At 45.9% G+C, this 24930-nt stretch overlaps 1 protein-coding gene across 2 annotated transcripts in view; it reads right to left on the reverse strand.

Annotated features, from left to right (window-relative positions):
- The window catches only part of LOC136752801 (low-density lipoprotein receptor-related protein 1), a 127112-nt gene that overhangs the window by 65295 nt on the left and 36887 nt on the right, over positions 1-24930 (reverse strand). For both annotated transcript variants that reach the window (XM_066708432.1, XM_066708430.1), the window contains exons 3-8: positions 22649-22786; positions 13845-13964; positions 13330-13458; positions 12295-12558; positions 2479-2641; positions 891-1113 (exon numbers count right to left, since the gene is read on the reverse strand). In XM_066708432.1, the coding sequence (XP_066564529.1) occupies positions 891-1113; positions 2479-2641; positions 12295-12558; positions 13330-13458; positions 13845-13964; positions 22649-22786 (1037 nt within the window). The remainder of the gene's footprint in view (positions 1-890; positions 1114-2478; positions 2642-12294; positions 12559-13329; positions 13459-13844; positions 13965-22648; positions 22787-24930) is intronic.

Below are 24930 nucleotides of genomic sequence, written 5' to 3' on the forward strand. Positions count from 1 at the left end.
GTAAATGTGCTCTGGGAGTGTACTATATTCTCATATTACTGGAAATATAGATTTTTAAATTTAGTTTAATTATTGTTAGGTTGACCCAAAACCAGTGTCTAGGATTCAGTTCACAAAGCATTTTTTATTTTTTACACCCATAATTCAATTGTTGGGGGCATTTTATTAAATTTGAATGACATTTTGCCCCAAGCCATGCACATATACAGGTCTGGAAAAAATTAAGAGACCAATCCAAATTCAGAAATCAATGTTAAGTGGTCTCAATTTCTTCCAGAGCTGTATGTATATTATATATATATATCACACACACACATCCATAAAAATCGAATCACCCAGCAGTAATTAAACTATACAGGTGCCAAAGTCATCAAACCTTTCAATAGTACAGTCACTTTTTTTTTTTTTTTTTTGTTATGTGGCGCAGCTCTGTGCAGCCCCCTCCTCCCCGTTGCAGTCGCAGAGACGTAGAACCCTGGCTCCCTAACAGACTGCACTTTGAAGACCAAAGACTTAATTAACACCGTTACTCCTGCACAGATGACAGCTGAGCAGTACATAAAGAACTGCTAATATGTTTAGAAAAGGCACAGCGCTATAACGCATAGATCAATAGAGCTATTTACCTAATAAGTAGCAGGGCCTAATAAAAAGCAACTTGCAATTTTGTCCCTGCAGTTTGAGTAGCAGAAATCTCTCACCAGCTGACAGGGCAGCTACAGAGGCTGTGCGTATTACAGGATGTTAATTAGGCTCCCTTGCCCAAACGATGATGAAAACGTCATGTGTGTGTTGGTTTATTTGCTTTTGGAATGCAAAACCTGGAGGAAAAACATTTCTGGGCTATGTCTTGCACTGTGCCCATGTGCCCTGCAATCGCCCAGACTTACCAGCAGGCCCTGGATGATGGTGTGGCGATTCTTGCCCTCGTAGTCAACCACCTCGATGTAGTCCAGGTAGGCGTCTGCCCAGTACACGAGCCGGTTGACCAGGTCCAGGGTGATGCCGTGGGGGAAGACAATCTTGCTGTCCACCAGCTTGGTCCGGTTCAGCCCGTCCATGTCACAACGTTCCACCTTGGGGATCTGCCCATAGTCTGTGAAGAACACCTTCCTGTAGAAGGGTGGGGAGTGAGAGAGGCATAGAGAAAAGGGTGACTTTTGGTTTACATAGACAGGAAGGGTGAGGAGAACTTCAGAGTTCAAGCATATGTGGCACAGTATACAGGAGGGGGGCCAGTCTAAATCAGGGCTGTCTCACTCCAGTCCTGTGGGGCCAGGTCCCTTGGTTTTTGTTCCAGCCCAGCTCTTGGCTCCTTCATTGGTCTAATTAAACAATGAACTGAACACTTCTCTCCAAACTCTGAAATGTTCTGTGGGGTTCAACATTTTGAGGAAATCAATCTGTTGGAAGTCATCGACTGTAAAACGGAAATGTGAAAGTCTTAGATAAGGCCACCTCAGAAAAGAATTACCTGAATAATTGACAGCACCCAGAGAATGACCCCTGTTCGCAATCATACCTTCCTTGAGACAGAGACCATTACAAACCAATCACTACAATGGACCAGTAAAGCAATCAAGTGGACTGGATTTCCATATCCCAGCAATGTGAAACTGTAAAGGAACCTAAAGGGTCAAGGGATATTGTGCTCCTTGTCTTTATTAAGTAAGATATGTGCAGATGTCTGGATTCAAGAGAGGTGCTGTGCACATCACATACAACAAGCCAGGCGGCCACAAAAATGTCTCGCAACAGGGCCAGCGAAACTGACCATGTTACTGGAAAAACCATCAGGAAAAGCGAGATGATTCACCAGCATTATTTGCAAACCGAACAGATGGTTAAGTTATAGGACTGAGTCAGCAGCCGCGTAGGATTTTCTCCAGGCCAAGGAGAGCCATTGCAGGCGAGGCTCGAGGTCAGGGGCCACGTTGCACTTGGTGGACATTTCATCATCAGGATGGGAGTCAATGCAACTGGTTTTGTTCTGGCTAATTGTGCTGCTCAACAACAGGGTTGAAGGACGCAAGCCATGTGATTGGTGGAATGCTTGCCTAGGCAGCCAGTGGGGAGTGTGCACTCTGATTGGATTAACCCAAAGAGGATCAGCGATTGATGGAGCTGCTGAGGGCCCCTGTCAAGTACTTAATAATAATAAATAAAACTTGGTCAGTTTTGCTGCCCCTCGTTGTGAAACTCGTTTGTTTTGAGGCGAGCTGGGCAGAGCTTGTGGCCGGAGGAAACAAGACTGGAGCTTGTTTTCTTTCCCTCCTTCACTCTTCTGTTTGTTTGCATTTGGAATCGCAGGAAGTCTGTGAGCCACTCAGACAGAAGAGCTAACAAACTAACCAGTGGATTGGCTCAACCGCCAAAAAAACACTGATGTGTTCATCATCTGTTACAGGACCAGTCCAGTCAGTTGTGCCCTGGGGTTATAGGGCACATGTAAGGAGACAGACTGGCAGGCCGGCTTACCCCATGGTGGGGTCCAGAGCAATGCCCTTGGGGTTATAAAGCTCCTGGTCAAGCAGGGTGACGCAAGTCCGCCCGTCCTTGTTGCACACGAAGATGCGGTCATCCACGTCATCCACGAAGTAGAAATTCCCCGTCAGCCAATCGATGGCCATTTGCTCCACATCTGGACCAGAGAGAGAGAGAGAGAGAGAGAGAGAGGGGGGGGGGGGGGGCAGAGGTCAGAAAGAAATACAGTACACCAGTAACAAAGTTCAGAGACAAGGCAGAAAACCACACTGAGAGCTCCTGACACTGACAAGCAAATCCCATTACACATTTCCAGCTACTTGGGAATGATTGATCACCTTTGCAAGCACTTCAGCAGGGCGCACAAAACCTCATTTGTAACAGGACAGGCCATTACTGTGGGGAATCTGAAAAGGGTGTGGTATCGCAGCTCACAGGACTACCCAAAGTGCACTGCTCTGCAGACTGGACTGCACCCTTTTTTCAATTGCAGCATGTGCACTGCATGGGGGAGTCAACAGACCTGACATCAGATTCCTCGGGGGACTGACAGTCGATCGTCAAGTGGTGAGGGCGCCGGTATGCATTTGATACTGAACTATCTGGTTAAGCACACAGTGATGCGAGAGGGAAAGTATGGTAGAGATGCAGACACAGATTAACAGATCTGAAAAACGTATAAACAATAACAGGGAGAGGGAGAGATGGGACTATGTGAAGAGATGTAGAGATGCCAGCGGCAGTATTTCAAGGTTAACCACAGAGAGACGCTTTTCATGCAGGGCTGAGTGACAGCAGAGATGCTCTCGAACGACACGTAGCTCTTCACAGCTACCAGCTGATCAAAACTGCATATCGGCTGCAGCAGGTCTGCTCTGGGGGGCGGGGGAGATCAATGACAGGGTTGTTTTTAAAGTGTACTGCATTGTAATCTTGTTGCTGCTTTGCTGTTGTTGCCCCAGAATCTTGCACTGTCCTTTTGCTTCAGTGTCAAAGACTCCATTACGTTTGGCCTATATTCTCCAATGTATAATGTAATTGTATTTTTACAAGTGTACTTCACCTTGGATAAAGACTACAGACACACAAATACAAAAATATAATAAAATACAATCATAATATTAATGCAGCCATATGGGAAAACTGTTTTCTATATACAGTTGGGCTCAAAGTATGATTTAAAAAACCTTATCGAAATGCACATTCCATGTTTTTATAGTTAAAAAACAAAAAAAAAAATGTTGCAAATCATTCCATTACCAACCCAGATAAAGATTTGTGTACAGAGCCACACACTGAGTCAGTGGCTGAGTGAGCGAGCGTGCGTCTGTGAGCGCATCTGTACAGGAAAGGGGATGTGAAGACTGACTCACTGTCACAAGACATCTCTGCACAGCGATCCAAATTAAGCCATGAGACAATGGCAAGCCAGGCACGCACCAAGCGATCCCACAACGCTCCACGGCCGCTCTTGGTAGAGGGCGCTACTAAACCTCCGCCAGCCGCTGTGCCAACCCTGGCGGTCTGGGCTGCATTGCCGTTCGATAGCTCGGCAGGAATGTAACGCAGACACTGGTTGTTTTAGCTTAGAAACAAATGCAAACAAGGCAGATGTAAAAACAGAGCACCGGCAAACAGCCGGCCCTGTCCATCCTGCAGCCATCGGGGGCCCTCAGCTGAGGCTCCTAGTTTTATCACATCATTAGAAAGAGAAAGGAGGGTGGTTCTGAAACGTGCAGCTTCGTCACTCATTATGCACAGATTCAAGTGAGCTGAGTAGTGTGGTTACGCCAGTTATTTGTGCATCATTCACATCCGTTACAAGTTCTTAATCTTCTCAGTCTAACGTGATCACTTTCAAAGTGTCACTTTGGCTTGGGGCAAGACAATGGTCTACAGGGATGGCACCTGAAGTGGCAGTCTCCAGGTTCGGAGTCACAGATGCTGGACTTTGGAGGTTCGCACCATGACGGGGCCCTACACAAAGAAAAAAAAAAAAAAAAAAAAATTCATCTGTAGCGCACGTGGGCTATAGCCTTGCCACTGAAAGTCAGACTTTCTCCACTTGCGGTTTTAACTGCAGTATTTCAACACAAACGGTTCTCGCTGGGGCAGAGGGATACAGTTACAGTGGCCCATATATCTGGGGCGTATTTATTTTCCCAGAAACCCTGAGACCAGATGTGGGAAGAAATAGCGGAGCTCGCCGTGCCAGACTCTGTAAAGACTCCGAGAGAAACCGCGGGGACGCTAACTACACACAAGCTGAGTAAGACCAAAAAAATAAAAATAAAAAGACGTAAAAAGGACAAAAATCTGAATGTCATTCCATGAGGATTTTTTTTTTTTTTGTTCCCTCACATCTTAAAATAATAATACTGAAATATTGGACAGTACTGAACCCCCCACTACTCCCCAGCACTGCCCCACTCCAACAGTCCGGCTCTAACAAGAGGCTCTCATTGAGGAGCACAGCTGGAAGGCTGCAGGACTGTGGGACTGTGTGCCCAGCTGTGCAAGGCGGGGCACCGTGCTGCTATTTTCACAGCTGGCATCGCTCTCAGACACCCCCCACCACTGCCAGCCCCCCCTACCCCTCATCCCTCTCCTCCTATTGATTTAAACACTGCTCCTTTCCTTTGGTAACCCCACTCCCATTACCCTGACACTTGATAGTGACTCTCCCTCCTGCAGTGCCAGCTCTCGGGATTCCTCGCGTCCTTTCCCAGCCCCACTACATGTCCCCCCCACCTCCGAGCTCCCTGTCGGTCTGTGTCCCATCGAGGCCGGTAACATGTTTCAGCTGAATCTGTACAATGCTTTATCTGACACCGCATCTGGAACGCAGCACACAGATCTGGTCTCCAGATCATTGTGGAGAAATATGTAAAAAATGGATGCCTTAGAGAAAGTCCAGAGAAGAGAGAAAAGGCGTGCATTAGAATAGTTTGGAGGAGCTTAATATCTTTGGTCTTAGCAGTCGAGGAGATCTGACAGACAATTTCCACATTGGGAAGGGAATAAAGAAAGACCTGGGTGTCATTTCAGACGAAAGGCAAGAATGCATAACAAGAAGGCGCAAACTGAACCGAGATACATTCTGGGGAAGCAACCGAAAAAAACCTAACATACAGGATTATAAACTCATTGGATGAATTGTAATAATTCATAATTTACTCTCAGAAAATGTCCTTTTTCCTACAATGTGCAAGTGTTTCTGTGTTGAGAATATGAACAAGGCTGTGTTCAGCACTAATCCCTGTGACAGGTAGAGCTCAGGCATCTTATACAACCGTGCTCTAAAGACTGGCTTTGATATGAAAAACATGAGCAGAAATCAAGAGAATAAGAACATAGGGAAAATCATTATGTAAAAGAATATATTGTGGAATTAGGCCTGTGATTTCAAAGGAAACTTGGCCGCAGAGCGAGGTTTGAGGTTTACGGGAACAGAACAATATTCCCAACAGGGCTATTTTTTTTTGTATTTAATACGTATTCCTATATAAATAAATTCCAGTTGTTTGCTCCAAAGGCATTGATTAACTCCCAGATAGAAAACAGAAGAGGAGTTGTGCAACATGGCAGAGAGCACAGTACATCTGTTCCCAAAAACACACAAACGGCAAACTATTTTTCTCCTTGAATTTTTCTGGCCAGTTTGTTTCTCTTGAAATTGAGGTTTCTTTCCGTTTCTGGAAAATGGAAACTGCGGTTAGGAAGACAATCTGCCCTCGTAGACGCCCCCCCCCCATCACCAAAAACTCAGAGAAACTCAGACAAGTCAGGGTTCATTTACTGTAAGTCGTCTGGGCAAGGAGGAAATTTAAAACGCTGAACAAATTTGATGTGTCGTTTTAGGGTTTGTTTTCCTGCTCGAACCCGAACAGTTTTCTTTACAAACAAAAAAATAAAAGAAAAAGTTCAAAATCATTCTGCAGGACCTGAATTACAGAATTGGGGGTCAAATATTCAGTCTCTAAAACAAGAAAATTATAGAAGAAGAAACTCCAATCCTATTATAATGACGGGCTTCTTGAGAAATACAGAATTTGACAATTATTGGTTCTGAACAGGACTGAAGCCTGAAGGCTAACGGTTAATATAGTACTTGTGGGCAGATTTCATGCAGACAGCTGGGAAATGTCAGCAGAAAACTGGAAAAAGAAAAACTCGGCCTTAAAAACAACAGGAAAAAAAGTGGATGACGGATGATATAGCGCTCTCACCTCCGTCTCTCACAAGAAGAGCACTGTTTCAGAGATTTATGACTAATAGTCTGGAGGAAGAATTAGCAGGGCAACCAAACTGTAACGTGAATGTCTCCCAAAGTGGCCGGCTCCTGCAAGTGCTCTCTGGGCCATTTGGGGTCTGGAGACAGGGGTCTCCTCGCTGAAGAGGGTGGGAGGGTGTTTGGGATGGTGAATAACAGAGGTAGGTTAAAGAGCACATAAAAAGCACCAAAACAAATGTCAAACTAGAAAAAAAATAAAAAAAATCAGAAGTGCCACTTAAGCAAGGGAGAGATTAACGGCAAACAAAGCCACAAATGTCTGGAGCCAGAAACGTGTTGCTGATGCCGCTCTCGCCAACACATGATTCCTTAAGGGGATTAAGGGCAAATACTGTACCACACTGACCAGAGGAAGGTGGCATTACTAGTTTTTTTTTTTTTTACATCCCCCCCCAAAAACAGACAAGGTGGAAGCTGAGAAGAGAGAAGTCGGGCAACTGGCACCTGGTGCGAATTCAGACCGAACGCAGGACACACACTGACCAGGCTGCGGACAGATGTCCCCGCAAACGACAACTAAGGCTGCAGACTGTAGACGAGACTTTTAGTACCACGCAAAATTCCACTTCTTGTTACAGAACCCCCCCCCCGCCGCCCCCCCATCAGACTAATCCCTTTCAAAGATTGCTCTCTGTGTAACTGCCTGGAAAGTGCATCACTCAAAGCAGATTTTCAGATTGGGATAGAAATTCTTTGATGGATTAAACAGGAGGATGGGTGTGTGTGTTGGGTGGGGGGTTTTGATCAGGGACCAGGCGACCATGCGTTCATATTCCAGACGTTTGCTGTTTTCCAGCGTGGCGTCCTGATTAGCACAAACAGAGCTGGGGCCGCAGTTGCAGTCCATGGTGAAGGTCAGCAGGACCTGCCAGGAAGCCACAGTTTGTTATAATCGATAGGATTTACTTCTCTTCCCGGGAGGATTATATCGGCTATCCCACTTTCCTGTGCCACCTGCACCCAAATTGCACCTGTAGGTTGCACAGTCACCTCTCTGTTTTACACCCCTCTAACTTACACAGCGTGTGCCAGGTTTAGTGTGCAGTAGGGGGGCGAATCTCACACCGTATTTCCTACATGCTTGCATTGCGATGTTCAGCAGAAGTTGAAACTCATTAAAGGAACAGGAGTTTAAGGGAGATTCCCCCGGAACCATGCTGGAATCACGCCAGGTGGAAATCACTGGGAAGAAATCGGGAGCTTCTCTCAGTTTACTCACATCGCCGAGTCCCGGGAAACAAGTCCCGAATTATTAACAGGGGCCTACAAGCAGAGGTAGGGCCTGCATTGCAGTCCGCAGCGAAAAGCACTGACAGGTAAGGCAATGGAGAGCGTTTCTCATCGGGCGTCTGAGGAAAACCTCATCGCAAGGGAACCATGAAGCCCACATGACGAACAATTTGAAAAAGATAATCTGCTGATGTGGAGCACTCTCTCTCCCCCTGAGCTCGGAGAGTTTTGTACAACCAGCTAAAGGCATGTTTTGAAGAAAAAACAAAAACAAAGGGAACTTCAGGCTAGAGTACTCAATGTGCTTCAGGCGTGTGCTCCCCTAGTCTCACTGTACTGGATAGGATTCTGCCTCCAACACGAGCCACAGGAGACGAATCCCCCCAGTCAGCCTTCCCTGCTCAGGATTATAATTCGCTTTCTGCAGCCATTAAAAACAGATCAGCAGTGCGTTCCTCTTCCCATTCATACAGAGGGGGCTATAAACCCGCGCTATTACTCTTGTCCGTCTCCATCTGCGGCGGCTGGCTGCAGAGCACGGACACATCTGGAAGGCTCATCTGCAGCCTGGAACAGGGAGGCGTAAAATCAGCACGTTGCAGAGCGACCGGGGCCTTGGCTGGGGGGCTCGCCGATAGTCACTAAACCTGAAACCCATTAGCTTGCTCACATAAAAGAAAATAAAAGGGGGGGAATATTGTATAAAATTAAAAAATAAATGCAGATTCGAAGCACTGAAACAAGACCAAACACTCCAAGAGACAATTTGATAGTCACAGTATTAAAGAAAAAACAACAATCTGCAATAGGCAGTTAATTCCTGTGAGTCAGTGTGTTGCATAATTTGAGTGTCCAGGCTGCCGGTAAAAGGAAAAAAATATGTTCAAATTGTGCAGTTTTATGCAGCAATCAAAACCTTGCAACCCTGCGTACGGGTGTGCTGACGGGTATGCACCCTGTGACCTGGTATTGCGCCACAAATGCAAAATGCTGGAACAACAAAAAAGATCACACCAGGCTAATGGAACAAAGTTCAGTGTGTTTGAGGCAATACCTCTCGGCCCCAGGTCCAGGAGATCGACCAGCCGCTCTCGTCACTCTGCACCCCATAATCCAACACTGCGAGCCTAGGCGATGCGCTTTCATTCACAGACCTCTGGGCCTGTGAATGAGAAGAGGGCACGACTGCTCTGCAGAGCCGATGGGAGCGGTCTTTCCAGGGCTTCTCGAGTGATGCAAGTAGGTAGCGTATTCAGGCATGTACAAATACCCCCAAAAACACAACACTGACCCTATTCATTCACAACGCTCACCCTGGAAAACTGGTTTCCTGTCCCTTCCAGAACAGTCATGACTTCTGTGTAACATCCTTAAAAAAATCAGGCCCAGAATGCAATAAAGCACACAAACGCCACAGGATCGTCATGCTAACAAAAACACCTGGGTGGTTAATGTCAGCTGATTTGTAAGGTGTCCTTTCATTGGCTAGAATTTAAGCACTTGCCTATTTTTAAATAGCTTTTCGAATAATACATTTATATTTTTTTTATTTTTTATTATTCCTTATTTTGGCTGACATCTGTCTCCAAGGTGACTCACACTCATGAATCCAACTATGAACTTAAGAAGGAAGTGTAACTACTTCATTGAGGTTAAACAAAACCAAGAAAATAAAAAACTACACAATGGAATAAAAGTAGGCAAATAATGATGAAAAAAAAAAAAAAAATCACACTTCCCCTTTTGCACGGCAGATTTAAAAAATAAGAAGAGAGGGAGAAAGAGTGAGGGGCACACAGGTCAGATAAATATAAAAAAAACACCCGGTATTTCATGTTCTAATCCTCACTCCCAAGTTTCTGCGACGGAGGGCTGAACGTTTGCTCCTTCGGTTTCCCAGTATAGAGGCGGCCAGGCATCCCACGAGCTCCCAGACAGGAAACCGCTTGCATCGCGGCGGCAGGAAAGGGAGCCCTCTCGCCCTCCTCGCGTGCAGGAGACAGGGTCAGCCAATACAAGGCCCCCAACGGCCCCTGCTCCTCAATACAGACTCACTTCATTATTTCCTATTGGCAATGCCCTGAACGGCAATAACTCTGACGGGTGTGTGCCTAACGATGTATTAAATAGGCCTCCTGTCAGGCCTCAGCCCTCGCCACTAGCCGGCAGGGGGGGGACTGGAGGGTCCCAGAGAAACCGCTGGAATTTCCTACACATTCCTCTGTTCCGGGGAAAGTAAACACGGGGCCTGCCGACGCTTTAATTCTACCCTGCTGCATTATATTGAGGAGGGGAACTTATGGGAAGTCGGGGGGGGGGGGAAGCTGAAATAATTCATACTAAACCACTTTAATAGCAGTTTAACAAAGTCAATTCATTAAGCTAGCAGTCAGATGTCTTTACTCTCATTCTGCTCCACTGGGCTGCGGGCAATTTTGATTTCCAATAACAAGGGGTGAGGGGGAGAGGGGCGGGGACCACGGCCCTGGCGCAGGGACTCCCAATGGCTGCAGGCAGAGGACTGGGGAGCCGGGGGCCATGCTCACAGCAGCCGAGCACTCCCAATTAGAAGTCCAGGAGTCGGTTCAAATAACAGACAAACCAGACTTTCACCTGGCCTGTAGCGCAAACCCACATTTCTGATAAACAGATTTACAAAGGCATCTCGATGTTGCCAGCCACAGCGATCAGATGCAAATCGCCTTCACTCTTACTATGTATTCTGTGGGTGGGACCCGCGCGCCCCTATGGAACACGAGGAGGGGTATCGCTTCTGTTGCAGGGTTTATCTTTCTGCGTTCCTCAGAGCACAACAAAGCACTCGGCGCTGCATCCTGGGCTGTCCGCTGCAAGGGGTGAGGGATGTTGTGGCTCCAGGGGCCGACACGTTTACATCGGAATGTAAATATCAGCAGCGTGGCCACGGCGGGGTTGAAAACAAGCCCAGCTCCACTTTCATTAGACAGATGGTGATAAAACCAAAGCATCTCTATCCAACCAACATTTTAAGTCTATTTCATTTGCACAATAATTACATCTGTCGTTTAATTTTTGACGTCTGACGTCATGTTGTATAAGTTCTGCTTTCATTGGAATGCCTGGAACTCAAAAGCAAAATCGAGGCGTCAGCATTTTATTGATAGATTTATTTATTTTTATGTTTTTAATTATTCAAACATGAACATGGAAAACCAATTAAACATGTAGATCTGCTGCCATGATTTCTAAAATAAATGGTGCGGTTGGTCGGGATAATGTGTGATTCGCAATTCACAGATTAAAAAAAAAAAGAAAATGGTGTTAAGGATGATTTCCCAGAAGTACAGACGGCAACTCTGCAGTTCCCGTTTTCCAAATAAAGCACTAACCACAAGTGCTTAGTCAATACAAATCTCCTGGGAACACTTCAGTTTGGAGTCAACTTTATTTTGTTGTTTTTATCATTATGAAAAGTGTTAAAAAAAAAAAAAAAAAAACTATTTTTTTAAATAACGGCAGATGGCAGGGTTGCAAAACACCGCATTCGACATCTCAATGAGGGACTGGCTCAGGATTGAAGCCCAGGTGGGGATCGATATTTATATGCTACTAGAAAATTGTTTAATACTGTGGACTGGGAGACACTGATCACGGATAAGCGGGGGGGGAGTGGTTGTCAAATATATATTGATATGCAGACATAGTGCTTCCCAAACCAGGCCTGCAGTACAGTGGGTCAACTTGCCAGTACTAAAGTATTTGAGCTTCACAATATTTGTCCCACTGCGTCGTTTCAAACCTTTTATCAATCGGCGGTTCTGATCGGCGCTCCTACTGCTGGTGCTGCACCCGATTGATAACCGGTCCCATTCGCTCCCAGTCCAGACAGCATTATCTCAGTCTGCACCGCAGCCTCTAAGCTCCTCTCATTGATTGCCACGCTCCCCTCTTATCAGTGAGAGCCCGGCGGTAATTTTGGGGGGGGAACAATATAATGCACACGTTCCCAATGAAAGATAGGGAGCCGAATATGGAAACGCCGGGAACCAGACCGAATGATTAAGTCGCTCCCATTGGCAATCTGCTTTGAAGTTGCTGCATCATGGCTATACTGCTGATGCTCAGTCCTGAATCTGCCCTCAGGATACTGCAGCACTAGCAACACGGTCTCCTCCTTATCAACTGGAAGGAGACAGCCATACCATTGTGTTATTGTTTCTTTTTTATGAACAATAACCCCCAACCTACCACAAAAGGACTTTCACGGAACTTCTTCCTACAAGAACCACACATTGGGTTGGACTCACGGTGCAGGCTGAGGGAGATGTTGATGGTCCTCTCCTCGGTGAAGCCTTTCAGGTTGGGGATCTTGGCACACTTGAGCTGGGTGCTGGCCGCCGTCTCGCCCACATGGATCCAGCACACCGTCTCCTCTGCGTAGCTGAAGTCCATGGCCGTGGTCTGCTTGGTGCTGGTGGACAGCAAGCTGTGCACGGGCGTCCCGCTCAGGGTGGTGGCCTGGATGTTCTGGGAGTTGGCAATGAGCAGCACGGGGAGTCTGTCCACTGGCTCTGTGGGGAGAGAGGTGGAGGGAGAGGAAGAGGGAGAGGTTAGACAGAAATATAGCCCACCGGTTCCAAAGCTCCGAGACTGGTTTCAAACCTAAGGAGGTGTGTGTGTTACAGGTTTGCTTTGAAGTGCGATCGCTACGACAAGCACAATTGATCTACAGCCGGTAAAACGCAGTCACAGACCAAAGCTGCGGTGCAATGTCAGGGAAGCAGTATGTATCATTTCATTAAGAGGCTTGCAGACAAGATTTATTATTAGTGTGTTGGGATGTGTGTGTGGGGGGTGGTGGATATTGTAAATGAGTGATGGAGTGTGGGAAACGTTGAGGAGCTGATAAAAGGGCCCAGCCCGTGAACAGCTGTGAAAAGCATGGGCACAAAGCTTGAAAAATAAACCAGTTCCTGTTTGATTATGAGAGGTTGGGCTGGGAGAGGGAGGGTGCCACCTCTACTAAAACACTGGGGTCCAGAGTGACTTATTTTCTTTAAATAGACACTACATCTAGATGAGCCTCTATCCTTTACTCACTTTCACTTTTGTGATTTATTGATTACAAATTTATATATACAGATACATACATGCTTAGGATGTCTTTAAGTTAGAATATCTCGGTCTTGAGAGAGCAAGGGAGACTATTATTAGCCTATTAAGAGTAGGTGACAGAGCTCAGCTGGGTCACAGGGGAACTGCAGGTCCAGGGCCCAACCACGACACACGGAGGATGGATGCCAAGGTATGCGTCTGTGTGGGAGTGTGTGGAGGTGGTGTACCATTCTTCGCCTTGCAGGAGCGGTTGTCTGGCTGCAGCAGGTAGCCCTCCACACAGCTGCAGGTGTAGGAGCCCTCGGTGTTGGTGCAGGTCTGGCTGCAGGTCCCATACACCGCACACTCGTCGAAATCTGGAAGAGAGACAAGCGGCAACACACTGTCAATAACCCTCAACACAAACTGGATGTGTTCAGAAAGAGTGGGAGAAAAATGCAAATACAAAAAAGCTAATAATTTAAATCGACTCAGCTTTCTTTTAACATGATTGAAGTTCCCTATTTTCTCTTACATTTTATGAATCATAAACCAATGAAAACAGGCACAAAGTGCTGCACAAAACTGCCATACTGCAGTAACGTCATTAGGAGCCATTAAAGATGCATCACTGCCTGGCATTCCCCCCCGCCCCTGGGACATCCTTGCTGCAATGTGGGGTTGACTGCACCAACAGACTCACCTCTGACCCCACGGCCCCACCCCTCCCACTCCCCCCCCACCCGCTGCACACACAGCCCACCTTTGCATGTCTTCTCATCCGCGGTGATCTCGAAGGCGTTCTTGCAGTAACACGCCGGCCCCGCCTGCGTCACAGAGCAGTTGTACTGGCAGCCGAAGTGCGTGCAATTCAAGGCAAACTCTGCAGAACGAGAGGGAAGAACACAAAAGGTTACAATGGCTGCCGGTCCTTGGCTGTCCCGTATCAGTGTCAAAAAACACAAGTGTCCCAAGAGCAAGACCAGGGCCTCTCTCACCCCTAGGTCTCGTCCGCCCCCCGGTCTTGCCGATTTCACTCCAGCTGAGCCTTGTGGGGCTTAAGCCTATGGACCCCCCATTTTGCCTGTTGTAATAAGATAATTTTGGGAACTGTGTGGGGTTCTCGGGCATTGCACTGTAATCGAACATTTGTGTAATGAGTTATCTGTAGTGTTCTGCAGGGGGGCCAATCAGCTTCAGTATCTACTACACCCTAATGAGGAGAGTTGACCCACAAAAGCAGGTTGTGCTTCACCCCACCCCACCCCAAAATCGACCTTCAGGGAAGCAAAACAATACAACTCTCGCTTGCCTGAAGCACACCACAGATCGTGAAAAGAACCTTGAATAAAGCAGCTCAGAGAGAGTTCTTCACCACAACACCACCCAGCACAGACACAACATTAGCCAGCACAGATACACACAATCACACAGAGAGGGGGGGAGAGGGGAGAGGGAGGCATGACTGCAATTATAGTACAGATGAGCTGCCGAAAACAAACCTACACACACAATACAATTCAAGTGCTGTTGACTAATCACTGATCCGTGATGATTTCCAAAATGGTCATGAACAGTTAAGCAAAAGAAAAATCATAAAAGCAAACTGCTGAATTAAAAATAAATAATAAAAGACACTGTGCTTGAGGACTCACAGCCCACAAAGAGTCAGATACAGAGGAATGGCTAGACGGATAGTAAGCATGGCAAACAGACATGGGCACAGACAGACACTGTCAGATAAGCAGATAGAGAGCCGATAAGAGACATCAAATAGAAAGGGAGACTGATACATGCAGATGAACACACAAAAAGAGGTGCCACATCATATCAGTGTTATTCGTTATAAAGAACATTTGATGTACTTTCGCAGGAGTTTGGATTGAGGTTTCTGTACAAGAATGTTGTAAGAAAAGGTGGTGGGGAAAACAGAAGAAACGAGTTCCTTGAATGCAGCTACAAACATAACGGTCTGCACTGTCAAAATCAGGAAACAAAAGTAAAAATGAAACAGAAACCACACGTAGTACATTACACCATCTTCACATGGTACATGTGTATCTGGCCTCAAAGACGAGAGAGAATAATAATAATAAATAAAAATAAAAAAACAATCTTGATAAGGAGTTCAAATCGATCAATTAGCGCATAATGAATTGGGTTTAGCGTCACTGAGCAGGGTTCTCTGCGGTGAAGGGTCCTCATTATGCAAAGCCCAACATACTCTGGTGCACAATAGGGCCTTTGTAAGCCACTGCTGAGAGCAGTATCCGCAGGCAAACAGTGCGCCCGTATCAAATCAATTCCCCAAAACGAACGCCAGCCTGTGCCAAGGCAAACTGCACCACGTCCCCCACCCTGCGCTTCCGCCGGGGGCTGCCAGGGTTAACCCCTCCCTGCCCGGACTTGCCATTAGCAGATAGGACACACATGGTGGTACCTTCCCTCCTGATGTTTGTCCATTCTTTAAATCGCTCTGGTGAAGGCACAAGCACTATAAATGGTGTTGAAATGGGGTTGGTTGTTTTGTTCTTGACCAGGAGGCCTGTGGTTCTGGAGTGGCGTAGCCTGCTGTGCACGGGGGGTTACTGGCAATCCTGCAGTCATCCCCACAGACACAGACCCACTGTAGAACGGGTATGAATGGCTGGCAGTCAGACGCAAAGTAACATCTTCATCTGGCCGTGTTCACAGGGTGCCTCAGCCATTTCCAAACCAATCGCTTAATTTCGTACAGTTACGCCACTCCCTGACAGCAAAGTTGGCTCCCAGATACAACACACCCAGCTCTGGCTTCCGAGTAAATTCAAGGAAGCTTGCCCGGTTTGGGAGCTGGTGCACGGGGACAGAATATCCCAGCAATGGTCAGCCCTGTGTTAAAAAAGAAGAGTCTCAGGACTTTAATTCTTATCAAGAGGCCTGGAGGGGTGAAGTCTACCAGAACTAGGAAGATGGGAATCCAAGATGGAGCATCAGCAGCAGACAAAGTGTGGAGTCATGTCAGGGCCTGGCAGCCCAACCTGATAAAAATTTAATGTTTCCTACCACATTCTCTTCTCTTTCATCAATATTTCAGCCTGCGGCGCTCTAATGGGGGTCCCGGAGGAGTGCCATTGAGGATCGTGGGGGGTAACAGGCCTGACAGGCTTGCCCATTAACCCCATCTCCACGGAAACATAATGCAATTGGAGGCCTGTAGTTAATGGAATTCTGAACACTTTGTCATGTGATCTGCAGAATGCCAAGGCCTACATTCTGATCCCCAACAGCCCCAGCAAACTGAAGTGATCTAAAGGTGACCCCACATATTTTACACGAGAAAAAAAAGCACTACATAGAGACAGACAGAGGAAGAGAAGTTAATAATAATAATAATAATAATAATAATAATAATAATAATAATGAAGAGGTCTCCAAAGTCAGCACTCCCGTCTGCTTCATTTTCAAGTGTATTTAAATTCCCAATCGAGAATGTTACACAACCGCTGGGATGCATGTCAGAGCATGAGTTGTATCTTTTTTTTTCTTTTCTTTTTTTTTTAAACATCAAAGAAAGAAAAGAAAAAAAATTTCACAAATGCTTTATCGTTTTTTTTTTTCATTATTTTGTTCTCCTTTCATCCATCCCCCAATTTAGAACGGCCACTTCCTCACTAAATCACAAATCGCTTTCCTTACACAACGAGACTTCACAGTCCTATCGGTGATACTGGACCTCTCCCAAAGCTGAAGGTTAAGGAGTCAAGAAAGGAGAGAGTTTGGCATTTTGTATCTGTGGCGCAGAATGAACTCACGGCAGATCTTTACAAAAATAAACAAATAAATGCAACTGAAAACATTACATAAGAAGCAGAGATATATGCATATTTCACGTGTATGAAATTCAGTGAGACTATAAGCATTGTACACAGTAGAAGCTGAGGCACAGCTTAGGTTATTTGAAGAGATACATGTGTGTAAAAAGTATCTGTCACACACAACAGAGGAGGAATCCTGCTCTTGACTGAGGGGCCTCACACAATTATTGTACCTCTCTCTGTCAACCCTCAGACCATTTCACATCTCCAGAGGTTCGCTGGTATACCATGTTGTGTTCCACCCTTTAAATCCATGGACCCAGTAGCTTTCTAGTGTGATTTACCTCTATGGTGTGTTCCAGATCTGCACAGTGCTGTTCGGCGGTTGCATGTCAACACTGTTGCGGCCTTGACTCGGGAACACTCAGTGCTGTTTTATTTTGTTTGTTTCCTAATGGAGTCTCCCAAACCAAAGACAGCTGTGCTTTCATCTAGTGGGTGTATTAGCTATTGATAAATCCTCCAAAAATCATTTCCTAGAATGCATTTTCTCGCTAGGTCACAGGATAGTTAATATTTTGTTGGCCATCTGACTCTTAACCCTTCTTCTTCACAGCCTGGTTTGGCCATCAAGACAACGCCGCCTTTAGTTTGAACAGGTAGCTCATGAGACCATTTGCAAACCTTTTAACTCAGTCAAGCATTATTTACCTCTCGCTCCCACTTCCAAGACTGACAGTTCAGGTTGAACGGTGATGAACCAATAAAGAAACTCATCGATCCTCACCCGTATCCCACGGCCTGCCCCGACACAACCCTCTGTCGCGCCCGGTGTGTTCCTGTGGGAGTCGGAAGCGGAGAACTCTCTCTCGACTCACGGTTTGGTGGCAATGAATGGCGGCACCTCCCACGTGTACCTGCTGCTGCCGAGCTCTTAAGAGGGAGCTCCACGGTTCGCTGGGCTGCTTGCTGGAGAACAAGGCCTTGCTGATTGACTCGATCGTTATCTGGGCTGCCGGGGCCGTTTCCGAAAACACAGGCCCACACAGTCATCGGGATGTGTACACACGCTCACACACTCTCACAGTCTGTGTACTGCAGGCCGAATGAGCACGCGTTTCTTGGTCCCATCTTAGCGTTCCATCGAATGGCTGTGAATGTGCTGAGAGGGCAGGAGGAGTTTGGCATTGGTTTTGCATAGGCCTTTGTGTTAATTTAATGTTAACATGAACTTATCCTTCATTTGAGCTACTAGAATTTGGAAACAGTTGTGTTAATGCTAGAAATTAAATATTTTGTGGTAGCATTCAAATGTAACAAATGTGACTTAAAATAGTCACAAAATAAGTAAATTTGCAGGATTGCAGACTAGAGTACCCTCAATCTCTACCTGTGTCATGCTTCCTGTCGTGCGGTGGGGTTTTCTCCTCGCAGACGCAGACGTATGAGAAGGTGAAGAGGGGGAGGTCTATTTTGGGAAAGGTCCTACTGATTTGGAATTGGACCGTCAGGATAATCTCTTCATTTTTCACAGCCATGAAATCCAACAAACTTGGTCTATTCAGCAAACGTCATTTATTTCCACATCCTCCTGTTTGTTTGGGGGGTAAGAGGCGACGTGTCTGAAAGCATGCCGAGACCTTCACACGCACAAATGGTAGAAGAAAATGTCCTTCCTGACGCAAGCGTTCTTGTCAACCTCTTCTCTCAACTCTGCTCAAGCACTCTACTACTGCATTTCCAAAACAAGACCAGGCCGAGAGACAGTGGGCATGCCCCAATATTGTAACGGATATAAAAAAACATGTATATAAAAAATCCCTCCATTTCAAATTCAGGTTTTTGGATGTCAAAGACAGTTGTAAAGAGAGCAGTGGCACGTGTGTGTGTGGGGGTGAGGGAAGTAAGGGAAAGCCCATCTCACCCTAAACAAACACCCCTCGCACCAGGAGTCAGTTTGTACAGCACACAGGAGTTAAACAGAGCCTAAACACAGTCAGGCCGGCCTCCTCGTTCAGGGACTGGGCCACGTGCTTCAGACGACAAATGCGATTAACCACATGGCTCACGACTGGACGACAGAGGTGGCTGCCAGGGTACAAAACGCAGCACAACACACACTTGGATACCCTGAGACACGCAGGGCAGCCTAGCTGTGCCCCCACCAGCCTAATTAATCCAATCCTGGCTGCTGGGGGAGAGAGGTTTAAACCTCTCCTGAAAAAGGGTCTTATTAGTCGGAGGAGAAAATACCCCTGTCATTGTCTGAACAGGAGCTCGAGCCCATACCTGCAGATGTGGGGAGAGCTCGGCGTCGTGGCGGAGGCACAATTAAAGATGCATGCTCAGGGGCCGCTTCCCGACCCCATACTCTCTGCTTATCAATTATACAGGGCTGTACAAGGATTACATAAGAGCCATGCCCCTTACCACAGGGCACCAGCCCAGCTCTGCCACAGCCCGAGTGCTGGCTTCAGCTCTCTCCCCGTCACGTCAGCTGCTCGTCAGGCTTCTGATAATCAGTGCACACCGACAGGAGAGGGGCACAATCCTTGAAACGCACAAGCTTCAAAAGGCTCACTGCAAGGCACCAGCTACAGTGCCTTCTGATGTTTGTTTATGGATGTTTCTGTTTGGGTTCGGTCGTGGCACTTTTTTCTACACCCCTCAGCCCGTTTTTCTCATCACACATCACTGTGGCCCATTGGCCCATGGGGGGCGGTATATTTATTAAAAGAGGAAATCTTGTCCAGCAGTGGTCAGTGTGGCTGGACCCATACAGGAAGCATCACCTGTAGCTTGTCTTAGGGTCACACCTTTTGGCTAGTTTGATTAAATGTTGCACTGATATTAAACAATAGCCTTAGAGGTTGGACTTGGCTGGGGATAGGATCAGATGGCACCTGGGCCGGGGTCTGCATTTCTCTGGGGTTCTTAAAAGTAGTGTGGGTGTTCACACTTTGTTGTTGACTAAGATTAAATAAATACCAACCCCCCAAAAATAATTGATAACAGAGCCTGACTGACTACTGTGAGAGCTAATAAGGGGGTATTTTTATTCTCACTTCAACTCCAATTGCTACAGCAAAGCTTGTCACTTATCACCTTAAATTCTTCATCGAAACCTGCCTACCCCTAACCAAGTCTATTATGAAATCATTAGGCTTAGCATTGGTGTTAGGCCAAACCTTCCCCTACAGCAACCCCCCTCTCTTGCTCTCTACTATTCATTCTGCTCAAACTGCTGATGAAACCTTCATACATATGGAGCTCTAAACTGAAGAGTACATCGAAATCACATCATTGCCCAACCCAACTGCAGGCAAGTTAGAGTTAACTGTAGTACAAAATTGTCCTATACGACTATGACCGCAGCAAACCAGTTATTGTTTAGGGCCATCTGCCATGACTCCTCTTGTTATACTGGTCCAGAGTACTCCATGGGCCCATGCCTTCAAGTTGAACAATCACACCACCCACAATTCCAGTAGAAGAATCCGTAGCATTTCCCAAACTGGTCACTGCCATATCTCTGTTTCCAAATAGTTGTAATGTGTCTCCATAGTTTTGCCAGGAAATTTTCTTATGGCAGAATTCCAATCCCTCCTCCGCACAAGTCCTTTCTCCCCTTGTCAACAGATTGCGCATAATTTCCTGGAAATAATGTACATGGAAAAAAGAAAAAGTGCTGTGATTGGTTCCAGAGTGGGGTTAAACAATTACCTGTTTGAGAAAGCGCAGGCTGCGACTCTGCAGGGAAGAGCCATCCCAGTGAACAGAAACTATTATTTCATTGTTAACAGTATCAGTAATTTAGCGATTGTTGCAAATGCCTTGTGGTGCTCAGAATATCAGACAGGTTTTCATGGCAGATCTCACATGGGCAGTGGCCATCCTGGCCTCTCAAAAGACACACAATGCAAGAGTCTCTTTCTTTCACTCATTGTCAGATTCTGAGAAAGACTCCGAATCTGACAAATGCTGCACAAGGGTCAAGTGCTATGCATGTTTACCTGCCCAATCATAACTCCCAGCGTTTATCAGCTCTCCCAGGCTTGGGCACCTATTAACCCTCTCCCTGCCAATACAGAGACTGGCACCACAGTCATCAGCTACCGTTTAATAATACAGGGCAGGTAAAGCAGTGACAGCATCAAGATCTTCCAAAAATGCAAGATGATTTGCACAACTGGTTTACGGAAACAATCCCAAATGTTCAACATGACTTTGGTTCAGAAGCACTGGTCTATGCAAGTACAGTAACACTGGTCATGTGACTCTTAGATCAACATAAAACCTTGTGCACCATGTAGCTCGCACACTTCTGATTGAGGCAAATAAAGTGGCCGAGTGTGACTCAGTTAATGCACTTGCCAAAGACTGAACCGCCTCCCAGCAACTCACTGCACAACCAAGAGAAAGGTGTCAAAGCTCAGCACACCAATGAACTTTAACCCCTGAAGGCCTGCATTCCTGTCAGGCACCGAAGGATTTTGTTTTTCTTCCGTCAAAATTTCACAAACCTGTAGAGCCGACACACACAGGATGAATGTTTTCCAACACGCTCCAGGGGGAGTGAGAGCCCTAAGTTGGTACATGGATAGATTAATTAATTACCACGATTAAAACACTTGTTAAACAAAGATTAGTGCTTGTCAGAGACTAAGAGGCTTGAGAGTGGCAGCAGAAATGTTCTCCCTCTTACAGCAGCACGTACCACGGCCAGTTTATTCCTTCAATTTATAAAGTCCATACCTGGGAAAAGGATACTTAAAAACTAGGTCTGAAACAGACAAGGACCTTCCCACCAGCCTCCAATGCACAAGCCCCATTTCTTTGTTGGATGTTAAATAGTTTACAGTTTAAACTTTAATGTTTATTAGCCACTGGTGGGTAAACATGATTTCTGACTGTTTGGACTTTATTTTAAATTGTTGCATTCCTTTCTTTCGCACGGTTTCCTTAATCAGAATGTTTTGTTTTTTTTTTCATTGTGTACTCCGGTCACATGGATATTTATTTCCCAATATCCCACATGCTTTTACTCATGATTTGCTGAAATAAAGTGCTGTCTGGGCGTGTTGTGACGAAGAGTGAGACCAATATGTGAAACGTAGAGCGTAGTTACAGTGGCAGTACAGCAACGATGCTGAATCATAGGAAACTGAAGCATTATTTCCCTGCAGTGTCTGTCTCTATGATTGGGGCTGGATACAGCATGGAGAATTGACAATGGATATACAACCTATTTCACCTGTCCAAGATCCAGGATTACAAGAAGCTTGTCATTGCTCGAGCCAGATTTCAAAATACCGCATCGACAAAATAATAACTGCGCAAAACAAAAGCGACATCAATCTACACATGTCTGTGATGTATGAAAGGGGACTGCTTAGACTTGTTTTTCGATCTTGAGACAAGTACACCATCGCACAGCCTGACAGTACATTTCGGCCACATTATGCAATAGCATCTTCCTTGTTCCCATGCCTGTACCAGGGTTTAACAATGAAGGGTTTCTGACAAGTCTAGACTACATTTAGGAGGAATTTAAAAAAACATCCATGTTGCTGCCAATTGGAAATGAAAGTAACAACACTGGAGCAAGTCAAGTTGAGATCAGGACTGGCAACGGCCAGGAAACAGCAGTGGATTCTATGTGAGGCTCCTTCTCTCATTGTGGGCCATCTACAGAGCAACAGCACAGGGATGATTAATAATAGGCAAACCCAAGACAGACATAACGCATGGGGACACGCATGGGGCATACCTCGGCAGTGCGGGCCCTCATCCCAGCCGTCAGAGCAGTCGTGGACACCGTTGCAGAGCTTGCTCATGTGGATGCACAGATCTGTTCCCAGGCACTGGTATTCATTGGGGGGGCACTTGGACACCCTGCTGTGTGGACCTGCAAGAATAAAGACACGGGGCTCAGGGGCAGAAGCAGAGCACAGTGATCAGAGACGCTCCCGAGACCAGGAGCACAATCGATAAACTATAAAATCATTCCTACAGCAGGGGCAGGAGACAAAGAGGTGATTTTCAGACCCAGGTAGTTTGACATGTTGAGGCATCAGATTTCAGTCTGTTCAAAAATGACAATAAAATAACTTAACAGCATATCTGTATCATTACACCCTGCCTGCATGCATCAGGGGGGGCGACTCAGAACTGCAAAAGCTTTTGCGCACATTGCCGTAACAAATATCCGGGTTGGCTGGGCAATGGTTTGTGCCAACTCTCGAGATCAAAAAACGTGATTGGAGCCGCCTCAGCTGGCAGGCCCACTGAAACAAAACAAAAATCCAGTGGTTTGTTAATACAGCAGTTTTTAAGCACTTTTCACACAGGTTTCAGAATATGTTCTCTGTACCTGAAGAGTGGAACCACACGCTCTGCCCTGCTCTCAACGCTGTCAGCCGGGCATAAATGGGTGCTGGTAAGCATCCCTGGTATACAAGGAGACGGCCACTCTCAACGGTCTGCAAAAGCAGTCAATGGGAGTTTTAGAAAAATCAAAGCTAGGACAGAAATCAAGAAAACAGGAAAGATAAGGCCGCTCACAAAGTCCATCTTTCTAAGCCCACGCGGAGAAGCAAAACTTGTTTGTTTTGGCTGTACCCCCCTCCTTATAACATCTGCTGACCCATTTAAATAGAATAAATAAAAAACTCATGGATAGGAAGTGAAAAGAGCTCAACAGTTAGTTGGAAAAATCACTGTTGCAGAGGAATCGGAAGACAGTTTCACACATTCTCCCATTGTGAGGCCCTGACATAGAGCCGGCAATCTTCTGAAGGTATCTGGAAGCTGTCCAGGAAGAAGGACTGAGTCTTCAGACAGGACCTCTTTGCTTCCTTTGCTTCTTTTGTTAGAGCTAACAGGTGTATGCAGTAAATAAATCTGTTCTACAATGGTTAAATTGTAATCACCTTTCTATAATTATAGCACTTATTTTATAAGCTTACTTAAAAGATAGTGTACACTGAACACTTTGAAATGCAACCACATGGATTTGGTTTAATCAACATCAATCATTTAGTCTGAAAAATGCACATAAGATGTCACCAATGCTGTTAATTACCCAACCCTTCAAATTGTTGTAAAAAGGATTGTCACTTTATGTTATACATAGATTGTTAAGCGATATGAACTGTTAACTATTAAATAGTTCGATAACATTTTGGAGAATGGTAAATTAAATCAACAGATTTAAACTGTGAACGATATAACGAAGACTTGCAGACAAGACTTTTTATGCAATGGAGATCAGAGTGAAAGTTTAAAATTATGGTAAATGCACTTGGCTTTCAGTTTCAACATCTGAAACCACTTTCAAACCCGATTATATCCGAAATTCACATTATATCGGATTGCGATATAACGGGGTAGAGAAGTCATTGAGCTTCACGTGGTCAGGCAGTAATGACACGCTGAACTTGCGGGGAATAAAGGATATTTATCATCGTAAAAACCCTCCTCAACCAGGCTCATCTTTGTACCACATATACAACTTATTTTTAGATAATATATTTTTTTAGTAACAAAAGTGGTTTTTTTTTGTTTTTAATATAACATTATTCATCACACAGAAAAACAAAAGTGAGCAGCTGCCAACACTGTGGGGCTTTAATAACCTGTCTCCCAGCCTGCACCCGCTGCTCTGACTTACAAGTCTGCTGTAAGACGGATCACATGTGTCAGGCCAGGACCTGGAGATTACAAGTGGTACAAGCCTAGCAAGAACACCGAGAAACGTGCAAGGATCACAGCTGTCATGGTGGCAATAGGGGGATTTTTTCAATGTCCTGCCGGTTGCACATTAGTGAGAACCCCAGCAAAGTTGAAACCTGTGAAAGAGTCAGCCGAGTCGGCCACCATCTCCCCCGACAGGGAGCAGATCCAGGGCAAACGGACATCCCGGCGTGTTTATCTCTGCAATGGCACTCTATAATGAGGGAGAACCAAGTCTCACAGAGAACCGCATTCACTGTCAAGCCTGCCAAAACAGCCACCAACACAAATAGATCCTTATATATACGTACAAATAAA

Source organism: Amia ocellicauda, chromosome 7, assembly GCF_036373705.1.
Source record: "Amia ocellicauda isolate fAmiCal2 chromosome 7, fAmiCal2.hap1, whole genome shotgun sequence".
In the NCBI taxonomy this organism is placed as follows: domain Eukaryota; kingdom Metazoa; phylum Chordata; class Actinopteri; order Amiiformes; family Amiidae; genus Amia; species Amia ocellicauda.